General features: G+C 37.3%; 2 protein-coding genes across 7 annotated transcripts; one reads left to right on the top strand and one right to left on the bottom strand.

Annotated features, from left to right (window-relative positions):
* The first annotated feature begins 1,441 nt into the window (after positions 1-1,441).
* On the top strand, positions 1,442-16,691 carry LOC128261314 (protein bowel). Of its 6 annotated transcripts, none has more exons than XM_052994941.1 (4): positions 1,442-1,608; positions 2,232-2,490; positions 11,718-12,596; positions 14,212-16,691. In XM_052994941.1, exons 3-4 carry the CDS (start codon positions 11,755-11,757, stop codon positions 15,614-15,616), a joined length of 2,247 nt encoding a protein of 748 aa, XP_052850901.1. In that variant the 5' UTR covers positions 1,442-1,608; positions 2,232-2,490; positions 11,718-11,754; the 3' UTR covers positions 15,617-16,691. The 6 variants fall into 6 exon arrangements, with proteins under 6 accessions (XP_052850901.1, XP_052850902.1, XP_052850905.1 ...); XM_052994942.1 differs by having other exon boundaries at positions 1,452-1,523; XM_052994945.1 differs by lacking the exon at positions 2,232-2,490 and having other exon boundaries at positions 1,472-1,523.
* A 1,443-nt stretch (positions 16,692-18,134) lies between these two features.
* On the bottom strand, positions 18,135-18,804 carry LOC128262796 (neo-calmodulin). Its single transcript, XM_052997307.1, has one exon. It carries the CDS (start codon positions 18,682-18,684, stop codon positions 18,238-18,240), a length of 447 nt encoding a protein of 148 aa, XP_052853267.1. The 5' UTR covers positions 18,685-18,804; the 3' UTR covers positions 18,135-18,237.
* Positions 18,805-19,574: the final 770 nt, after the last annotated feature.

Genomic DNA, 19,574 nt, shown 5'->3' on the forward strand with positions numbered 1-19,574 from the left:
CTTTATCGCTTTAGACCAGTATTGTTTTACAGCCGTTTTCCATAAATAAATTTATGATTTGGCTGCTGAACTATGGTGTATTTAGACATCGTTAAAGTGTGATTTGGAAATATAAAAGTAACTTTTTATTGTTCAATAAATTTGGCAAAAAACATAATAATAATGACTTTAAAAACAGCAATTCAAGGTTAATATTAATTGATTAATCTTATACGATATTTACTTATCAGTAGCACAATCGATGCGGTATTTTAAAATATTATACGAAGTATGTAATTAAGTTTATTTCACCCCAACATTCGATCTAATCGTCGCTTGAAAACCCTTTCTCCGAAGAAACCTTATCGCTTTGCGATTCCGATTAGTCATTCTCCTAAACGAAACCGCAATAATAACCGAAGAACAAAATACACCCCCACAAAAAAGGAATAACAATAAACAGGGGACTACCAGAGTTACACCCTCCAGTGCCAGTGCTCGAACCCACCTCCTTCTACTCCTCCACCTCCACCTCCACCATAACGATCCATGGGCAGCGGAGGCAATCTGGCAACACCCGGACAATTGTTACCCTACCCGCGCGACCGGGGCCGAAAAAAAAGCAGTCGGCGGTGGTAGTCGGTAGTCGGACGGTAAACAGGTAGCGCTCTAACTGACAATAACTCGTCGTACGAATGCACGTTCCATGCTCCGCCAGTGCCAGTCTCCGGTATAAGTCCGTCCCCAAGTCCGCCCGTCCATTTGGCAGCGTGCGACTGGCGGTCGGTTGGGTTGAGTTCGGTTCAATTCCTCTCCTGCACTGGTAGAAATTTTTAGAAATTATTTATCATTTTTAAATTTTAATCTTAAAATTCTAGTGAGTAAAAAAAAGAAGCAATTATAGGTTTAAGTATCAGAATCGAAAAAACTCTATAATAAACGCATTCCAAACATAAGAAAATTATTTTTTTATACCTATTAACTTTAAAGAAAAGGGGAAGTGAGTAAATAATTATAAAATTTTTAGGTTTAAATATCAGAACTGATAAAAGTTAAATTAACTTACCAGTTTCGTATACAACATTTAGAAGAACTTCAAGAAACAGTAGCATCTAGGAAATAAAACTATTGGATCAAACATAAATTTGAACATATGTTTGGTATTCCAAATACATATTTATTTCCGTATTTTCTTTTGGTGTACTTTTTTACTCTTCAATTATGCTTGTATATTTTAAAGGCTTAAGTGTAATTTCAATATATTCCCTATTTGTTTTTACTACTATTTACTATCAACATTATTTCTGCAAATTTAAAAAACCAATTTTTTTTCCTGTGCACTAAGCAGGTTTTCCTGCTCCCGCTCGCTACTCGTTGGCTGTCGCCCTCTCTTTCTCCGTATCTCAGGCCGTTTCTCTCGGTTCTCTCTTACGGCATTCGGGCCCGGTTTTCCGAGATCGTGGCTCAGTCTTCGAGTTTCAATCGTGGCTAACGCACCTGCGCGCGGATCGTCTACGATCGTATGGGAAAAGTGAACTGCATTTGTGAGTGCCTCTCGCTCTATATCTATCTGTATCTTTGGCCGATGTATCTTTTTCTCGCTTATTGAGCGGGTGCCAGTGTGTGTGTGTGAGTGAACTTGTTGCATCGCCAGTTGCCTCGAGAAAAGCGCTTTTCAACTGCAACTGGCTCTGTGTGTGGGAAGAGTTTGGGACTACTTGAGGAGCGAATTGGTAGCTGCACTGGCTTCAGCTCCTATTTCAAACAAAATGTAGAAAAACACATTTCAGCTGCCGTTGTATCTCTCGTTCTCGTTCGGTTTTTCTTGCGTTCGCTGAGGTTTCGGTTCGGGTTTTTTCCTTCGGTTTTTGTATCTGTGAGATACTCTGGTACCCTGTGCTTGTGTGTGCCCGTGAGTTGTACGTGGATTTTGCTGGGTTGAAAAAAAAAACTACGTGGTTTGTGGTAGCTGACTGCCGTTGATGCTGCTGCTGCTCCCGTAACCGCCCCCCTGCCGCCCCCTCTTGCCCACCCCTTAGGGCGATCGTGTCGCGATTCGAATCTCATAATTGTCCCACTGTGTGCGTGTTTTTAAGTCGCATAATGCCCTAAAACTATTTATTAAAAATTAAAACCCATAAACTTTAAACCTTTACAAATCTGAAATCAATAGTGAAAAACATTTCAAGCTCTAATAAAACCCTTATCTCTCCACATAATCCTAAACCAAATTGGTTTCTTTTAATTTACAGAAATTCAAATCAACCAAGAGAAAATAAAAATTCCAAAAATTTTCACACAAATTCATCTACAAAATTGCGCATTGAAAAACAAAGTTAAAGTGCCACTTAAAAAACACAGATTCTACTTTGAAAAACATAAAACAATGCTAAATGCTTAAAAAAGTACAAAACAAGTAAGCATAAAGTTGTTCAAAAAAATTACTTGGATACTTGAGGCCGCAAAGATTGAGCTGAAAGAGCCCCAGGCTTTCTTCTGTTTAACCCACAGGTAAGAAACCGCCAAGAACAGGCCCTGCCCACTAAGATGAACGCAAAAATTCCACAGCACTTATTTTTACTTTTAACGTTAGTTTTTTTTTTTGTCGTCGTAGGGCTAGCTAATTATTTTTGTTTTATTTTTCTTATTTTGTTATTTTTGCGTTGGCCAAAAAGGCAGCGAGTACAGAAAAATAACGAGTACGCAGATAGAGGGAGAGAAATAGAGAGAGAGAGAGAAAAAGACCTGAGATATATCTCAAAACCTGCTCCACAAAACGAAAGAGACGGGGCGATGGCAAGAGAAAGAGAGGGCAACAGAGGCTGGCGGTTGGCGGACTGTCGACCGACAAGCGGCTTCCACTACAACTGCATGTGCCACTGTCATTGCCACTGAACTCAGTGTGGTGCCGCACAGTCCGCCGTGGAGTCCGCCCCACTCCCCCTCCCCCTTCCCTCTCTTCATGGCCCCTACAAGCCCCAACCACCCCCCTTTGCCAGCATTGTTGTTGCTTTTGCTATGGCGCTCACTTCGACTTGGACTGCTCGAGCCGGACTCGAAAAACCTTCGCTTGGAATTCTGGGGGTCTCTTTTATTACCTCTCTGTGAATGGGTATTATGATTTGGTGGGGCTTCTTGTACAGATATATATGGTAAATATACAAAATATATATATATATATATATATGTATATATATCATTCCCAAAAACTATACTTTCCTTGTAATAATACAATCGCTTAAATGAAGTAGTTGAATTTTGATAATACGGGGTCAAAAAGTAAATGACATATTTTAAAATTTGTCAATTTGTTTTGTTTTGTTTGTTTTCCTATTTTAACTTACCAATCATTATTTTTAATTGAGACAAAGAAAGATTGAAAGACAAACTTAAGTTATTCTTAAACTTATAAGTACCTCACGCTTTTCATTAAAAACCCATTGCAGACTCACTCGTTTTTGTAAATTCATTCATATTAATTAATTGCCTTAATTGTTATCCTTTTTCACTTTTGAATTACAATATTTTTTATCCAAACTAAAGAACTAGACAAGAAAAAATATTGTAGAATTGTAATAATTAATCAGAAAATCAAAAAAGTGAAGTAAAGTTTTCTTTATTCAAGTAATTTTTCAATATAGCTAAAATTTAATTGCTTTTCTGTGGTTTTTTGCCTTGTGAGGGAATAGAAAACTTCGGTCTTTCTCTGCTGTTTTAAAACCAACTCCGTTTCTTTTCTTAGTAAACCAGTTCACTTGTAGCCAGTGCCAGTGGCCACTGGTCGCTCTCGCCGTCTTTTTCGCTCTTTCTCGGCTTTGAATCCGGTTTTTTGGATTTCAGTTTTTCGGTTTTCGGCTTTCGGTCGTGGTCGCGGTCTTAACTTGGCTCGATTCAGATTCAGAGCCCGACTTGGGGCTTTAATTGTCCAGAACGTGTGGCCAAAGAGGAAACGCAATTGCCGCAAGCTTCTGTTGGGTTGAGATACTGATTTGGATTCGGATTCAGCCTCAACCTCAGACCATCGTCATCTACATCTCTTGATTTCTTTTAAATGCTTTACTTTTTTTTCCACCATTTCATTTTCTTTGTAGTTTTTTTTCCATAGCTTTTCGTAAAACGCCTCCCGCGCTCTCACAGTCTCGTTTTGAATTTTTTGTTGTGTTTTTTTGACTGTGGTTCTATAAAGTTATTGGCTTTTGTTCCGCCCGAGTGGAGATCTATTTTGGATGTTCATTGTCTTGGTTTATGGGCCATTTGGTCTTGTGTCAAAATGGATTTTTAGCATAAGAATGGTAGTACCATAAAAGTTTATTGCATTTTGCCTCTTTGGGTGGGTTTTCCGCTCCCCCCTTTCGGTTACAAACTATTTTAGTTTTCAGTTGCACCAGCAGTGGGGGAAAATGTGGCTAATTGCCTTGCTGAAAGGAAAATCGAAATTAATTAAAATCGTGACAACACAGTTGATGAATTTTAGTTCGCCATATACGATTTGAAATGGCTATACGATAGACACGCCTGGTTTTGGCACGTGTCTATAATTCACCTGATAGACCAGTTCATTTATTGTTGTTCTGGAACGGAGACTCATCAATTTTGATGAGGAAATTAGACGTTGTCCCGGGGAATATGAATATTTGATTCTATTAACGAAATCAGACAGCGGAAAGGTGATCAAAAGCTTACATTTTATGCTTTGCCTTGGTCTTAAAGATGTCTGAAAAACGATTGGGTTAAAAAAATTATTTAGCATAGCTTAGATGAATGTTGAAATTTAAATTTAATAAAATTCAAATAATTTTGAATCACGAAAAGTAATAGTTTTTATAATCCAATTGCATGGAAATAATAAATCATAGTCTTAAGACCTCTACACTTATTAGCATAAACTCTTCTAATAAATAAGAATCGACCCATTGAAATTATCACATAATAGATTGTCTGGAAAAAGTAGCAATCCCACTAACAAAAGATTTAAAGAGCTCTTTTCAAGGGTGAAATTCTTGAATGGATTTAGATCGAATGAAAGGAGCAGCACAATATGCCAAAGAAATTTATGAAGAGATCGGCTTAGCATACAAAGTAGATTACTGCCAAAGGATTAGTTTTAGAAAGAGTCAAAGTTAAGCCGAGAATACTTCAATTTGAGGTAAAAAAAAACGCCTGTACGATACGAACTTGTGCTTATCTTGAAAATTTTATTTCAAATTGATTTTATAAAACATTATTTATTTAAAATGAGTATAAAGAATAATTCATTTTGAGGAAAGAATAATTGCACAAGCTTGTGCTTAACTTGAGAATTTTATTTAAAACTTATATTAAATATATATTTTTTTAAATTTTCACCTACAATTAATGTTTTAAGAAATGTAATATGTGATAAAATTTGGTTAGATATTTCTTTGACCATTTATGATATAAACATCAATCAGTTTATCACTTAAACATAATCCTTCGAAGAAATTCTGCTTAGTCCAAACGTTCCATCCTTGAATCTTAACAAATCTTCAGTCATAACATGAAAGCATTTTCAATTTATGCTAACGACGGTATCAATCCTGCTGCAGCTGCATTCCCGAACCCATAAAACTTCATTAGCAGTTGCTCGTTTTCCGATTTTCCCCGCGAAATTAGCAAAGCTTTTAAATTAATGGCCAGTCCAGCACACATAGAACAGAAAGGGGTTCTCTGGCCAGCCACTCCAAATGTGTAAATCTCATGGATATTAATCAAGAAAATTATAGACAAGGCAGTGCAAAGGAAGATCGCCTGCCTACCTCGGGAGCTAAAAAAAAATAAAAATAAAACAGCATCGCAACTTGTTTTTCACCATGGGCAATGATTATGCTAGATTTTTAATAGCTTTGACTATAATCTCAGATGCTGCTTGGGGGCCCGAAAGGGTTTCCAGATTAACGCATGCGAAGTGCAGGCCTCTTCTTTTTTTTTTTTTTTTGTATTTTCTTGGCTCTCCTCTTCGACTATAATTATAAGTCTGCGGCGATTTTCCTCCTCTTACGTTGTCTTGATTATTAGCTACCTTCACACAAATATACCCAAAGAAAAGGTATCCCGAAGGGATTAAAAACAGCCTGGCCAAGAGCATTCCGACCCTTTTTCCCTTGGACCTCAACCGTAATACCCATACGCATTCTCCTTCTCCGATGAAAAAACTCCTCCCACCACTCCACTTTCCTTCGTCATCGTCTTCTGGCTTGTTTGTTGTTGTTGGCTGGTGTTTTGTAAGCAAACTGAAGTGCATATGGGGACCCGGTAAGCACTCGGTCCAGAAGATATGCTCAGAAATGTAGGTTTACTGATAAACTACAGAAATACCCTGGGAATCGAATTTATGCTGGTATTTTTATTTCCCTGATTTCTACTTGTGAAATGGGTTTTAAATTGCTATACCTGTACTAATTTATGCTGCATTTTAAGTATTTTTTTTTGAAGATCACTAATTTCCACTTGATAAATGGGTTTTAAATTGGTCATACCTTTATTTAAGAACATTTACATTGTTATCATACCATTCATAACGTTTTACCATTAGTTTATGCATATATTATGTGTTGTTCCATACCACCTTTGGTTTTTGTTTTTAAAAAAATTATTTACTATTTTATAAAAATAATACATATATATATTTATTAACAATTTTTTTTAAATAAATACATTGAAATGGTTGAAGAAAATATTTTTAAATTTATTTTGATGGCCCTTCACTTTTAAAACAAATGTATTTAAATATAATTTACAGAATTATCAGCTCCGTTAATAATATTGATTAATATTTAACATACATTATTTAAACGGATTGATATATATTTAACTATAATCATTTCTGAACGCTGACCACTTACCTAATTTTTACTCTTTTATAACAATGGACTACCAAGTTTTTTCAATTCCTAGCAAATACATGATAGGATCACTTGGTTATTGATGGATCGCTTTTGCATGCTTAAAGAAACCCGATATACTCCTTTTAACACCCAAAGTACTGGGCAGTAAGACGCATGGACATTTCCAACCATCGTAGGCCATCATCAGAGGGACAAACTCGCCTCCTCAACTCTCTGCGTTTTCTATACAAACACTAAATCCGTTTGCCCAGTGTGCGTCGTCTGTGTGTTTATATATTTTTCTGTTTTTTTTTTTTTTTTCATTTTTATCAACTGAAACCTTTTCACTCTGCTGGGCCCTGGGTTTCAGCGTTTCTGAGTTTCTGCTGGCCTCAGATGTTTACACACAAAAACCCAGCAAACGAACCGATCCCGGACCCAAAAGAAGAAGAAAAAAAAAAGCAAGACTGAGGAGGGAAAAAAAGTGGCAGCCAAATTGCTCCTCGATATCTTTTATTTTCCTCCAGCAGTAGTTGGTCTTCTGGCTCTTTTTATTATATGTACTGTACAGAGAAAGAAATGAGATCATCGATCAGCTAGTGGTATAACTCTAATTTTATTGTAACATTATTTGATTTTTTGATATATTTTAATAATTTAGAATGTAAATATTACAAATTGTACTATAAGTGGACCAAAGTTTTTAATTTTAATATCTCCAAATGTATCCGCAAACAAATGTTTAGAAAAAATTGATTATTAAATTAATTATTTGATTAGGACGATTTTAAGACCTAGTACTCGGGTCCTTAAGGATTATTTGTTACTAAAATCCATTTAACTATTTGTTTAATACCATGAAAATCTGAATAGGTTTAATATATAATCTTTTAATTATCATTTTATTATTAACGGTATATTATCGATTTTAAATACGATTTTTTACTACTCTTTTATTAAAATAAACGTTTTGTTTTTCAATTTGTTATAAATAATTATCCACAAATAAATCTTTAAGTAAAATGGACAATCGAGTTTAAGCTATGATTACCTTTAATTTTTAAGCGACTTCCTAATGATTATTATTTGAATTTTTTTTTGTTTAGCCCTTGACCTGACTTAATAATAATAGAATAAATAATTTTTTCCTGTGCACCCAAAGACGCACATATATTGGGAACTTTAAGCCTTTGGCTTCATTTGCTGGGCAACCGTTTGCGCAAACGTCTCGGTGTATCTGTATCTGTGGATCTTTCAGTTCGAGTATCTTTGTATCTCCGCATCTATATATGTATCTGTATCTGTATGTGTGCGCACAGCACAACTCTCTCTCAATATTTCTACGGCAGTCTACGTGCCGTCGCTTTTGCTGATGATGTCCATTATTTACATGAATTTTATTTGTTTTTCTTATTTGGCTTGACGTTTTTCAAAAGTGCCGATGTTTCAGAAAAGATAATGAACGCTGAATTGTACATTGTATGTGCACAGGGTGTGTGTGGGGCAAAACGTCGGTCCAAGCGGGTCGTAAATGCAAAAGTGAGAAAACAAAAAACCCTAGAAAAAGTACCGAGATCGAAAAAATCACTAAAACGAAAACCCGAAACGGGTTACACTATTTCTTTTTTTTTTTTTTGCTGTTGTTTTTTCGAGGCTACCAGAAATACGTGAGCTGAAATTGGTAGGGGGATTATCGGGATCGTAATCGAATGAGATATTACGGGGCCATCGCTCATCTAAAGAAAAAAGGGTCCGCTGATTATATCAGCCTGGGCATGTTGGGGGATTTATTAGATTAGAGTCGAGTGTGTCATAAAGAGATCAGATAAATGCTTTATTGAATCCAATATAGATAGACGGTGACAACTTATCAGCTAGGGCAGGAGAACTCGGCTGTGTTAGATTAGAAATCAACAAATGCTATTGGAGTAGACGCATTATCGAATTACTATCTGATAAAAGTGGGAATTACTTTGGCATGTGCTTCTGACATGAAGAAATCTTGGGTTGGTTGTGGTAAGGACTGGGAGTTATAAAATAAGGTCGACTTCTAGTTCTCAATTTTCAAAGCATTTTATTGACTCTACCAAATTAATAAAGTTCTATTTTATTAACTTTAAACTAAAAGTTTTTTAACTTACTACTACTAAAATATAAATTTAAAAATATTTTATTAAATAACATCCCTTATGAGTTCCGTCAAACATTTATAAATGATTTGTATATTTATCTTATAGTGAGTTACGAAATTTTCATTTGTTCAAACCTATTATCACAGAAATAGTTGTCATATAAGACAAAATATATAAAAAATGTTTTATTACCTTACATTTACCCATTAAGTTTATTTTTTCATTTTTGAAATTTATTTCAAATAAGATATAACCATTTTGCGTATCGCCTTAAGATTATAATCCTTTTTTTTACGGAATTAGGAAAGTCCTACACACAACTAGCTAATAAATAATAAATTATTAATCCAAATTTGTTTTACATATCTCCCACTTGAGCTACAAAACAAGCTAGGCAGATTCATTTACCTAAAGACTGTATCAATGATATACTCATGATCAAGTCATGATTTCAGCTACTTTATAGAGTTAATCTGACAGCGCACTCTCCAGCCAGACAATACTAAAAATTATTTCCATAGATAAGACCTCTACAATGCCAACAATTCCTCAGCTAGTCATCCAACAAAAAAAAAAATAAGGAACGGTATCTCCAACAATGCGAGCCTCTTCAACTGCCACAAAATCTTGGCTAAGCTTTTTTTTGTTAACCAACTATGACGATCACTTTGCTTGATGTTGGCTGAATGTTAATGTTGATCTTGATGACGTTGCAGCATTTTGCATTGAAATCAACTGAGACAGCCAGAACGATTCTAGCAAATGATAAGCAAAACTGTCATTGCACTGACAGCAGGGTTATTTTTTATACTGTTTTTTTTTTACTTCGCACAACTGGTTATAAATTTAAATGAGAAAAGTGCACAGGAAAAAATCAGTTCAATTTATTTAATAAAAACATATTTGTATGGTTAAAAATCATAGCATAATCATTTTCCTATAAGCTTTTGAAAAACAAAGGAATTTATTACAATACTATAATATTTTTCAGAATAGAGTTTAATTTATTTTATATAATATTATATTTATTACAAATTTTCTTAGTAACCAAATCGACCCCCATTTGGTTCTGTTTTTCCTGTGCAGCGCATTAAAATGGCAAAAACAAGCGTTTGTATGATGGGGCCCACAAATTTTATGGTTCGGGCCATCATTGTGATCATTATTATCTGCATTATTTTGTTATTATCGTGATGATCACGTTTCGGGCTGCTAGGCCCCTGCACCCGTCGATTTATTCTCCCCCGTCGATTTGATTTTCGAGGCACTCAGAAGTCGAGGCTCCTGTTGCGTAAATCCAGTAAGCAGTCGGTCGAGTTCGGTTCGGTTCGAGTCACTTACCAAAACCGACGGCAACTTGGCTGCCTGCCTCTTTGTATCTGTATCTGTAGTATGTCTTTGTATCTGCAATTGTATCTGTATCTGTATCTGCAACTGTATCTGTATCTGAGAGGGCCAGAGTATCTGCCGATATACTATATATCTTGGTTGGAGGAGAGAATGCTGCCAGTGTGAGTGTGTGTTTCGTGTTCCGTGTGTGTTTATATCGTTACTACTGTGCTGGGGCCCCCTTGTTACTCAGACTCAGTGGTTCGGCGGCAGGTTTTTTTTAGACGCACAATCTTATCTAACCTGCGCACTGGAAGCCCCCGATCGCGGTGCCAAACTGCGACTCGTTTTCAGTTTAGTTTCACTCCTCGTCGTCGGCAGTCCGCCGCTGATAATGATAAACCAACAAAAAACCAACAAAAACACAGCAAAAGCAACAATAAAAATAATACAGAAGAATAATAAACCATAATGTGATAAACTGTTTTGTTACCCTGTGAAAATATATATTGTGATTCTATATCGTATGGGTAATTTCCAGGAAAATGATTTTCCACTTACTATACTGTTCTAATAAATACCATTTACGTGTATAAATTCTGGCTAAAACGCTTTTAAGTGATGTGTTTATTTGTGCTTTCGTGATATTTGCAAGTTTAAAGCCATTAAATGTGTTAATTTCCCTGATAAGAAGTGTCAAAAACAAATTTGAAGAACTTGGGGTGTATTAAAAGTGAGTTACAATAGGTTCAGATAATGAAATATACAATATTTCCTTAGATTCGACATGCAATTGCATTGTTTTAAAAAGATAATTATTTTTATTAAAAAAAATGAGGGTTTGTAGTAGTGTTTTTCTATAGAACTTTGTGATCTTTTAAAAATATTTTATTTTCGTTGACAAATTTTAATTTGCGGTATTACTCAAAATGAAATTTTTTTTTGACTGTCGTTGCCGTCTACTCGGTATCCATTGTTAAGAACAAAAATCTTTAAAATATTGTGTTAACTTGTGGTCTTTTTTTTTATTTTTGACATTGTTACATCTTCTGATACTGATGACCTTTTATATATATTTTATTTTCGATAAAATATTTTGATACTTTAAATCTGAGATCCCCAAATTTATAAGTGATATTCAAAGATATGTTTTTTGGCAACATTCATTGGGTTTAAAAATCTTTAGAATTTCATCATCTTGAATATATTTACCTAAAACGAGGTGGCTTATCATACCCCGTACTACCTTAGGGGCCATAAAAAAGCGAGGTTCAAATAACCGTTTATTGCACTTGGCTAGCAATTAAGATAAGCCCCAAAAACGAGAGCCCAATTAAGCCAGCCCACAATCGTCTACTAATTGTTATTTATGCCACTACCCTTATTTAATTTTCCCATTTTTTTAATTGTGTTGTCTCCCTATCTTTTGCAGTTCCAACGGAATGTGAAGCGGAGTCTCCTCCACGAAAATGCCCACGGAAAGCTCATCCAGCGAGATCTCCGGCGGAGGAGGAGGTGGCGGTGGTGTCATACCCATGATGCGACCTTCCCGAATGGATCAGTTCATGACCTCGATGGCAGCGGCTGCGGCTGCGGTGGGTGGCGGTGGTGCGGTGGCGGATAGAAATGGTGGTGGATCGGGTGGATCGGATGGTGGCTCCCAGAATGGCGGCGATTCGCGCAATTCATCGGCCAGCCGGATCTCGGCATATGAAACACAGCTGGCCTATCAGCAGCATTTGGCCGGACTGCAGCCACCGCCGCACCACCGTGAGATCTCCGCCTTTGTGCCCGTCTTGCCCACCGGCAAAGTCCGCCCGGGCACTAATTCCAACTACGAAATCATTGCCATGATGGCGGACAAGCGAAAGGAGTTGGCCCTGAGGGAGGCGGCTGCGGCGGCTGCCATGTTGGGCAGAGGTCCTGGCGGACCAGGTGGTCCTGGTGTGCCACCGCCGGGTGTTTTATACGGACCCGCTGGCGTCCCACCGCCGCCATATCTCACTGGACCGGGCCCTTCGCCCACCGGAGCCGGCAGTTTTCCATTTCCCCCCGGAGCCGCCGCCGCCGCAGCGCTTTTTCCACCCGGCTTGGGTCCTGGCATGCACGCCGGGCTCGACCGGCGTCTGCTCAGAGCGCCGGGCCGCGCTTCACGGCCCAAAAAGCAATTCATCTGCAAGTTCTGCAACCGACAGTTCACCAAGTCGTACAATCTGCTCATCCACGAGCGGACGCACACCGACGAGCGGCCCTACTCCTGTGATATCTGCGGCAAGGCGTTCCGGCGACAGGATCACCTCAGGGATCACAGGTGAGTTTGGGGGATGCACAAAAAAAGACACAAACAAAACACAAAAGGGGGGAGTGTCTGGATCGGGTAATTGCCATTCAGGCCTGCAGATATGTTTAAGCTTGATGGTGCATTTAGAAGGCGAATGTGGTCATACCCTTAGTTAGTTCTAAACTTATAATTTAATCCAAATAATAAATAAAATGAAATAGTAAACATCTGACTATTGAAATCAAATTTAATTTTAAATATTAAATGTAACGCATTATAAATTGCCTGACAAAAATTAAAATATTTTAATCTTTGTGGAAAATATAAAATTTTAAAAAGGTCCTATTTGATTTAAACGCATTATATTTATTTTAAATTTAAATTCGATTCCCGAAAATAATCATTTACAAACTAACAATTGCAATGGTTGAAATTCACAGCAAAAGATAGGTTTTTTCGAAGCTTAGAAAGTCTTTTAATACTCTGCAAGCTGCAATGTTTTAGTCTTTTGTTTTTAATATTATATAATCCAAAAATTTGGCTTATAGCTAAAATTAATTAAATTGATTGAAGGTTTTAAATATCACAAGCAATTTTAAATTATTAAAAAAGACATTAATATAAGAGAGCTGTTTCAAAGCAAGCACTTTTATTGAATCGCTTGGGACTTTAAAACCCTCTTTAACAACTAAAATATCTGAAGAATATTCCTACCCCAACCCAAATGAGTTTTCCCCCACAAAACGAGCCAGAAATCAGAGCTCCTCCGACTGCCAGTGAAACTCCATCTTGGCCAAAGAGTGCAGCACAACAAAGTTAATTAACTCTGTTGGTTTTCCTTTGGGGCTCCTCCACCACAGCATTAAAATTGAGGGATGTGGGGGGGAGGGGGTTATGTATCGGGTCTATATATATATTATATCCCGATGCCAGGCAGCAGGTCTCCATCTTACCGACGACTTCCATGTGTCGGCCTGACCGAGCGTTCTGTCTTTTGATCGTTCGGTATCGGTCCATTTGTCGTTTGTTTGCTTTGCCGCGGGGCTAATTCTTCTTTATTATTTTCGTTTTTTTTTTTTACTTTTTGACCAGAGCATGGGAGAAGAATCTCGGGGCCCCAGAGCAGACAGAACCTGTTTTGGGTTTTTATTTTTTTTTTATTTTCCAGCAGCTGCTGCTGCCTGCGAAGCGATGCGATGCGATGCTGAATCTGAATCTGAGGGGACTTTAGCTTTTAACTGAGGCGGCTGCTGGCGAACAACAAGTGGACGCCATTGCCAAGATGGCCGCCATAAACATTCAAAAAATTAATGCAAGGCGATCGTTCGCAGACACAACAGTTAAATACCCTATCAGTTGTAAGGATGTTGGGGAATCTCAATTGCTCTTTTAAAAGGTTTCTGATAAAGAAATATTAGGAAATTCTCAAAAGTTAAGAAAACATTTTCAGTAACTTTTTGAAATTGGTTGTATAGTGAAATTATGATGTGTGAAATACATTTGTTTAGTTACATTTAGAGGGAATTTAACAAAGCTCGCGCCTTGGTATACTTTAAAAAATGGTATATATCCTAAGTAAGGGTATACAAAGCCTTCTTAGATAATGTCAAACTTTTCCTTATTTTCTCAACTTTTATTTAACCAGGTACATCCACTCCAAGGAGAAACCCTTCAAATGCACGGAGTGCGGCAAGGGCTTCTGCCAATCAAGGACTTTGGCTGTCCACAAGATCCTGCACATGGAGGAGTCGCCACACAAGTGTCCCGTTTGCAGTCGATCCTTCAATCAGCGCTCCAACCTGAAAACCCATCTGCTCACCCACACGGACCACAAGCCCTACGAGTGTTCGTCGTGCGGCAAAGTCTTCCGTCGCAATTGCGATCTGCGACGCCATGCCCTGACCCATGCAGTGGGTGAAGTGAATTCCGGTGATTTCGTGGATGTCGGCGAAGAAGATGAGGCCCGAAATTTGAGTGGTGACGAAGAGGACTCGCTGCTGGAGGTGGATTCGCCACGCCAATCGCCAGTGCACAATTTGGGTGCAGCGGACAAATCGGAAAGCGAAAGAATGCGACTGAAGCGTAAGGCAGTTGTGGATCAGGAGGAGAGTGAAGAGGAATTCGACGAGTTCGATGAGGAAGAGGAGCTGCCGGACATGCCACAAGCTCATGAACTGGCCAGTAGGGAGGATGAGGAGGACTTTGCCGAGGCCGAGGACGAGGAACAGGCGGAGGTGGCTCTGGTGGCTCGATTCCAGGCGGGCAGGGCAGCAGCAGCAGCAGCCTCAACGTCTATGCCCCCCACTTCTACGGTGGGTCTGGGTCTGGGTTTGGCCATAGCCAAGCCGGAACGCCAGGGCGTTACCCATTGTCATCATGAGGGTGGCGAGACCTACACAATGCGACCACATGGCGAAAAGCAGCTGGAAGAGATGGCAAACCCTGGCATTTTGAGCCTGCCTATGCCAGCATCCTTTGTGCGATATCCACCAGCTGGAGCACCACCAACTGCAGCTCCACCACCCAGCCATCATCCCACCCAGGGGCATCCCCACTTACTGCCACCCAACGGAGATCCCTATTTACCCATTCTCCATGTTCGACGCGATTTGCACCACAAGAGCTTGAACCTTTCGAAGGGTGCACCCGCACCCACGCCGCCCACTGTAATCACCCAATCGGAAGCGAGTAAGCCACCCAATCAACCTTTGCATTCACCACACGAGGCCATGCCCAGTTTTTTGGGCTCGATTCCCATGCGCAAGAGGATCCTGCCGGCACCCACTATGGACTTAATGGATCCCCACCAATTGGGTCAGAGGTCGTTCGTGGATAATACCAGTTTATACGCACTGAATATGTCACGACATCCACCCAGGCAACTTTTGGTTAAGCCACCGAGTACAGAGACTGGTGGAGCGGGCAGTGAAAAGGCAGCAGCAAGCACAGTGGGACCTCCTGTGACTGCACCAGCCATAGCGCCGCCACCACCACTACCTGCACCACCCAGAAGAACGGGCTTCAGCATTGAGGATATAATGAGACGATAGAAGTTCTATCGTAATAAAAAAAACAATTCAATTTGTAATTGTAATTTGTAATTTGATACAACAACATTAACTATGAAACTATTTATCAGAAATATCTAGGTATTTGAAAGTTGTATTGCCTACTTTTGGGCAGCACTCCAGGTTTTTTATTTTTTTGTTTTAAATAAACATTTACATTTCAAGTTAAAAAATAAAAAAAATCTCCAATTTGCTACATTCCATGTAAAGATAACTGTTTGTCAAAAATATTGAGTAATTTCAAATCTCTTGAAAGGTTTTATTGCACTTCAGGAGGTTATAAATCACCACCCTAAAACTTTTAAATTTGTGTAAAGATCTAGTTTTGTTATTTTCAAAACTCTGATCTAGTATAATTTTCTTAAAACCTGAAATGTTAATACGCCAATTTCCATCGAAATGGAATTCAAAATCTGCGCTTTTACGAAAAAAAAAAAACAAAAAAAAATTGTTCCCAATGGCCAAACGAGGGTATTTCCCCATTTGGACCCACAAGCACGTTAAACATTAATTCAGTGCTACGTTTTAGTACATTTTAGTACAATGTATAGGCAAGGCAATAAGCCTAAACTTAGAAATAAGTACAGTAACTATCCCCTATAAGCGATAATTGTTGCATTTTATAGAACATAGCTTAAATCTACCCATCTTAATGTGTAAGCCTGTAGTACGAGAGAGTCTATCGATTAGTTTTTTATGTGTGGCCCAACACTAAGTGTTGCTGTTTGAGTGAATTCCAAGTTTTTATTTATGTTTCCCTATCCGGTAAGCTAATCTTAATGAGTAAACAAAATCGTAAATCGATTTTGCTGTAGTTAAAAAAATGGTTGAAAGTAAAAGTTATGTGTAAGACAGAGGAGCATTTAACGAAATCAAAACTACAAGCAACATTCCAGTTGAACCTATAATCTAATGTAGGCATATTTTTTAAGAGTTTTTGTAGTAGTTTATGTCAGCAGTCCCCATAGCATTCCATGGTCTTCCTTGAATTTTAAATGATTTTATTCAAACCATAGCGAGTTAGTTTATTTCAAATAAAGTTTGCGTTAATATTGAACGTTTGGTGTGTTTGTTTTATTTTTAACGGATCTGAGGAACGAGATGTAATCATTTTATTTCTGTAGTTTTAAGACTAATTGGTAATCATAACTTAGCCAAACCAGGTATTTGACTTTTGGTTTAATAAAATGGTGACCCAAATAAACAATATAGTTGACAAAATATTTTTATTACTTTTATTATTTAATAATATTTAAATCGTTAAAGATCTTTAAAAACTCCAAGGTTTCCCAGTGTACTTAATTTGAAATAGAGTTTCTCTAGTATCAGAGATATCGATGTCCAGATTTTTTGCTGTTTGATTGAAAGGAAGAGATCTGCGTAGAGCTATAAAAATCCACTGACTCACTCGCAAAAGGCCATCAATCACAGACGGCGGTAATAATACTTCGGGCACGTTTCGAGGCCCCTCCCCGACCTCCTAGACACGACAGTTTGCGGTTTGTGGCAACGCCTTTAGCATTGACTCAAATCGACTAAAATCGGTGGACGGGGCTCAAATCGAAGTACACCACTCGAACACGTAGAAAGTTCAATTACAAAATGCCACGTAAATTGTCATCACCACCAGGCTTCCTGGAATTTCCTCAATGTGCGGAATATGCGACCATTTTCTCCCACTGATGACATCAAATTTTTGGTTTAACTATAAAATAATTCGCGTGAAGCCGCAGAGTTTCTCCGACAGATGATATCATTTGAGTGAGGTCCAGGAAAGCACGTGATTTGTTTGCCAAAAACTTTGCGTGAGAATGCTTGAATATCTTTTTCAAAATGGCGTAAAAGGCTTTTTTATATACTACTTACATTTTAAAGAATATATATACATAAATATTTTCCAATGGTAGAAGTGTAGAACAGTGGTACGATTTCAACAACTTAAAAATAATAAACGTTTCAAATTAAAACGTAAAGAATAACATAGAATATATATATATATATTTTTTTGATTATATTTTTTAGTGATAAATTCATTACACAACATACATATCATATACATTGTTGTGGACATGTTTGTAGTTAAAATCTATTGTCTAACTGGCAAATAAAATAGAATTCATTGATACAATTGAGATCAAACATTAATTGAGGTCTTATCAATCCTATGCCCAACAGATATTAATTCTATTAAATATATTTATAAATATATCACAGAAATTTATATATCAAACCTAGCTTAGTAACTTATAATACCAAAAATATTTTGAGGACTGTTCTGATAAGACACATGTTTGTAAAAATAAATTCCGCTTGCGAATTTACACGCGTTATTTATTATTAGATTTTTATACATGTTTGTAGGTAAAGATGAGAAATATTTCAAAGTTTAAAACATTTTAAAGCAATCTAATACCCCTCGTTTTCTGGTTTTATTTTTATTTTTTGAGATACAAATTCATTAAATTATTATGCAATACACAAAACGTATTTTATGTTTATATTCATATATTATTTTCTGTCATATTGTTATCAAATAACTTTTTACTTTTTACTTTTTATCAGTGCAAAATGTATATAAAGTATGTAAAATTATATTGTGAAGGCTAACGCAAGGTCATCATGTTAACAAACTCCTCGAAATTGAGGTGATTGTCCTGATCGATGTCATACTCGCGTAGCATTTCATCCAGCTCGTCGTCGCCCAGTTGTTCCCCAAGTCCAACAAAGATGTTCCTCAACTCGGTGGTGGAAATGTAGCCATTATTCTGTTTATCAAAAACGCGGAAAGCATCGCGCAACTCATCCTCTTTATTTGTATCGCGCATTTTACGCAAAATCACATCGCAAAATTCGGCGGCCGAGATGGATCCATTTCCATCGGAGTCCACCTCATTTATCATGGACTGCACCTCGGATTCGATTGGCTGGCGACCAAGTGAGCGAATCACCACCGCCAATTCCTTGGATGTAATGGCTCCCTCGTTCTCCTTGTCCAAGATCTTGAATGTATTTTTGAGCAGGTCCTGCTCCTCCTTCGACAGCTCCTCCATTTCGTTGGTACTAGTATTGTAAGAAACTTAATTATTTCCAAGAAACATATGCCACTGCTAGGAGATGTCGACTGAAATATCCTCACTCGCCCGCTTGTCAGTTGAAAATGAGTATCTTCAACGGAGTCCTAAGATTGAAAACGATTATAATCGGTATTAAACAACAAAATATACATTAATGTTCGACAAATATATATATATAATTATTAATTTTACATTTTATTTCTATTTTTTAAATCGCCCTAAAATATGTTATAACTTTTTAGCTTAGCTTCATTTTTTTATCTTGTGTCTTTTCAGATCTAAACAAAAATTGGAACAAATTTATGTGTCATGCAGATGACAAAGTTTATTTAACATTTTTTATTTTATTTTTAAAACAAAAACATCAATTTTTAAAGATAAATAAAATAGGTAAAAATGTATTAAAAATATGTGTTATTAAAGATGAAATCAAATAGCTTGGTAAGTGTTCCGAAATATTCAAAAAACAGTTATTAACATGGTGTTAAAAGGTATGTAGTCTACTGCAAGTGCGTAGATGGCGCTACTACAGATTATTTAGAACCGATTCTCACCACTGCAACAACTGGCGCCACTGTGTGGATCATTCAACACTTAACAACATTTAACATTTAACAGACCGAATTCGACGTAGTTTTTAAATTTGCCGTGAGTATTTCAAGTTTTGATTAATCACAACCAACTTTGGAAAAAATAATTATTAATAAGAATCACTAAGAGGCGATTCGACAATCGGACCAAAATTTGTGTATAACTATTTTACTTCTATAACCATTAAATAATTATATTCAATATAGTTTAACTGCAGGTGCCTTAAACAAAGACTTGTAAGGATCGGTTGAACGATCTGGTTTGAAAAAAAGCCA

Source organism: Drosophila gunungcola, unplaced genomic scaffold (assembly GCF_025200985.1).
Source record: "Drosophila gunungcola strain Sukarami unplaced genomic scaffold, Dgunungcola_SK_2 000001F, whole genome shotgun sequence".
NCBI lineage: Eukaryota > Metazoa > Arthropoda > Insecta > Diptera > Drosophilidae > Drosophila > Drosophila gunungcola.

Bases quoted from the DNA above. Each gene is read 5' to 3' on its own strand.
- LOC128261314 (XM_052994941.1), top strand. From the start codon at position 11,755: ATGCCCACGGAAAGCTCATCCAGCGAGATCTCCGGCGGAGGAGGAGGT. The intron at 12,597-14,211 runs GTGAGTTTGGGG...TTATTTAACCAG, and splicing joins GATCACCTCAGGGATCACAG to GTACATCCACTCCAAGGAGA.
- LOC128262796 (XM_052997307.1), bottom strand. From the start codon at position 18,684: ATGGAGGAGCTGTCGAAGGAGGAGCAGGACCTGCTCAAAAATACATTC.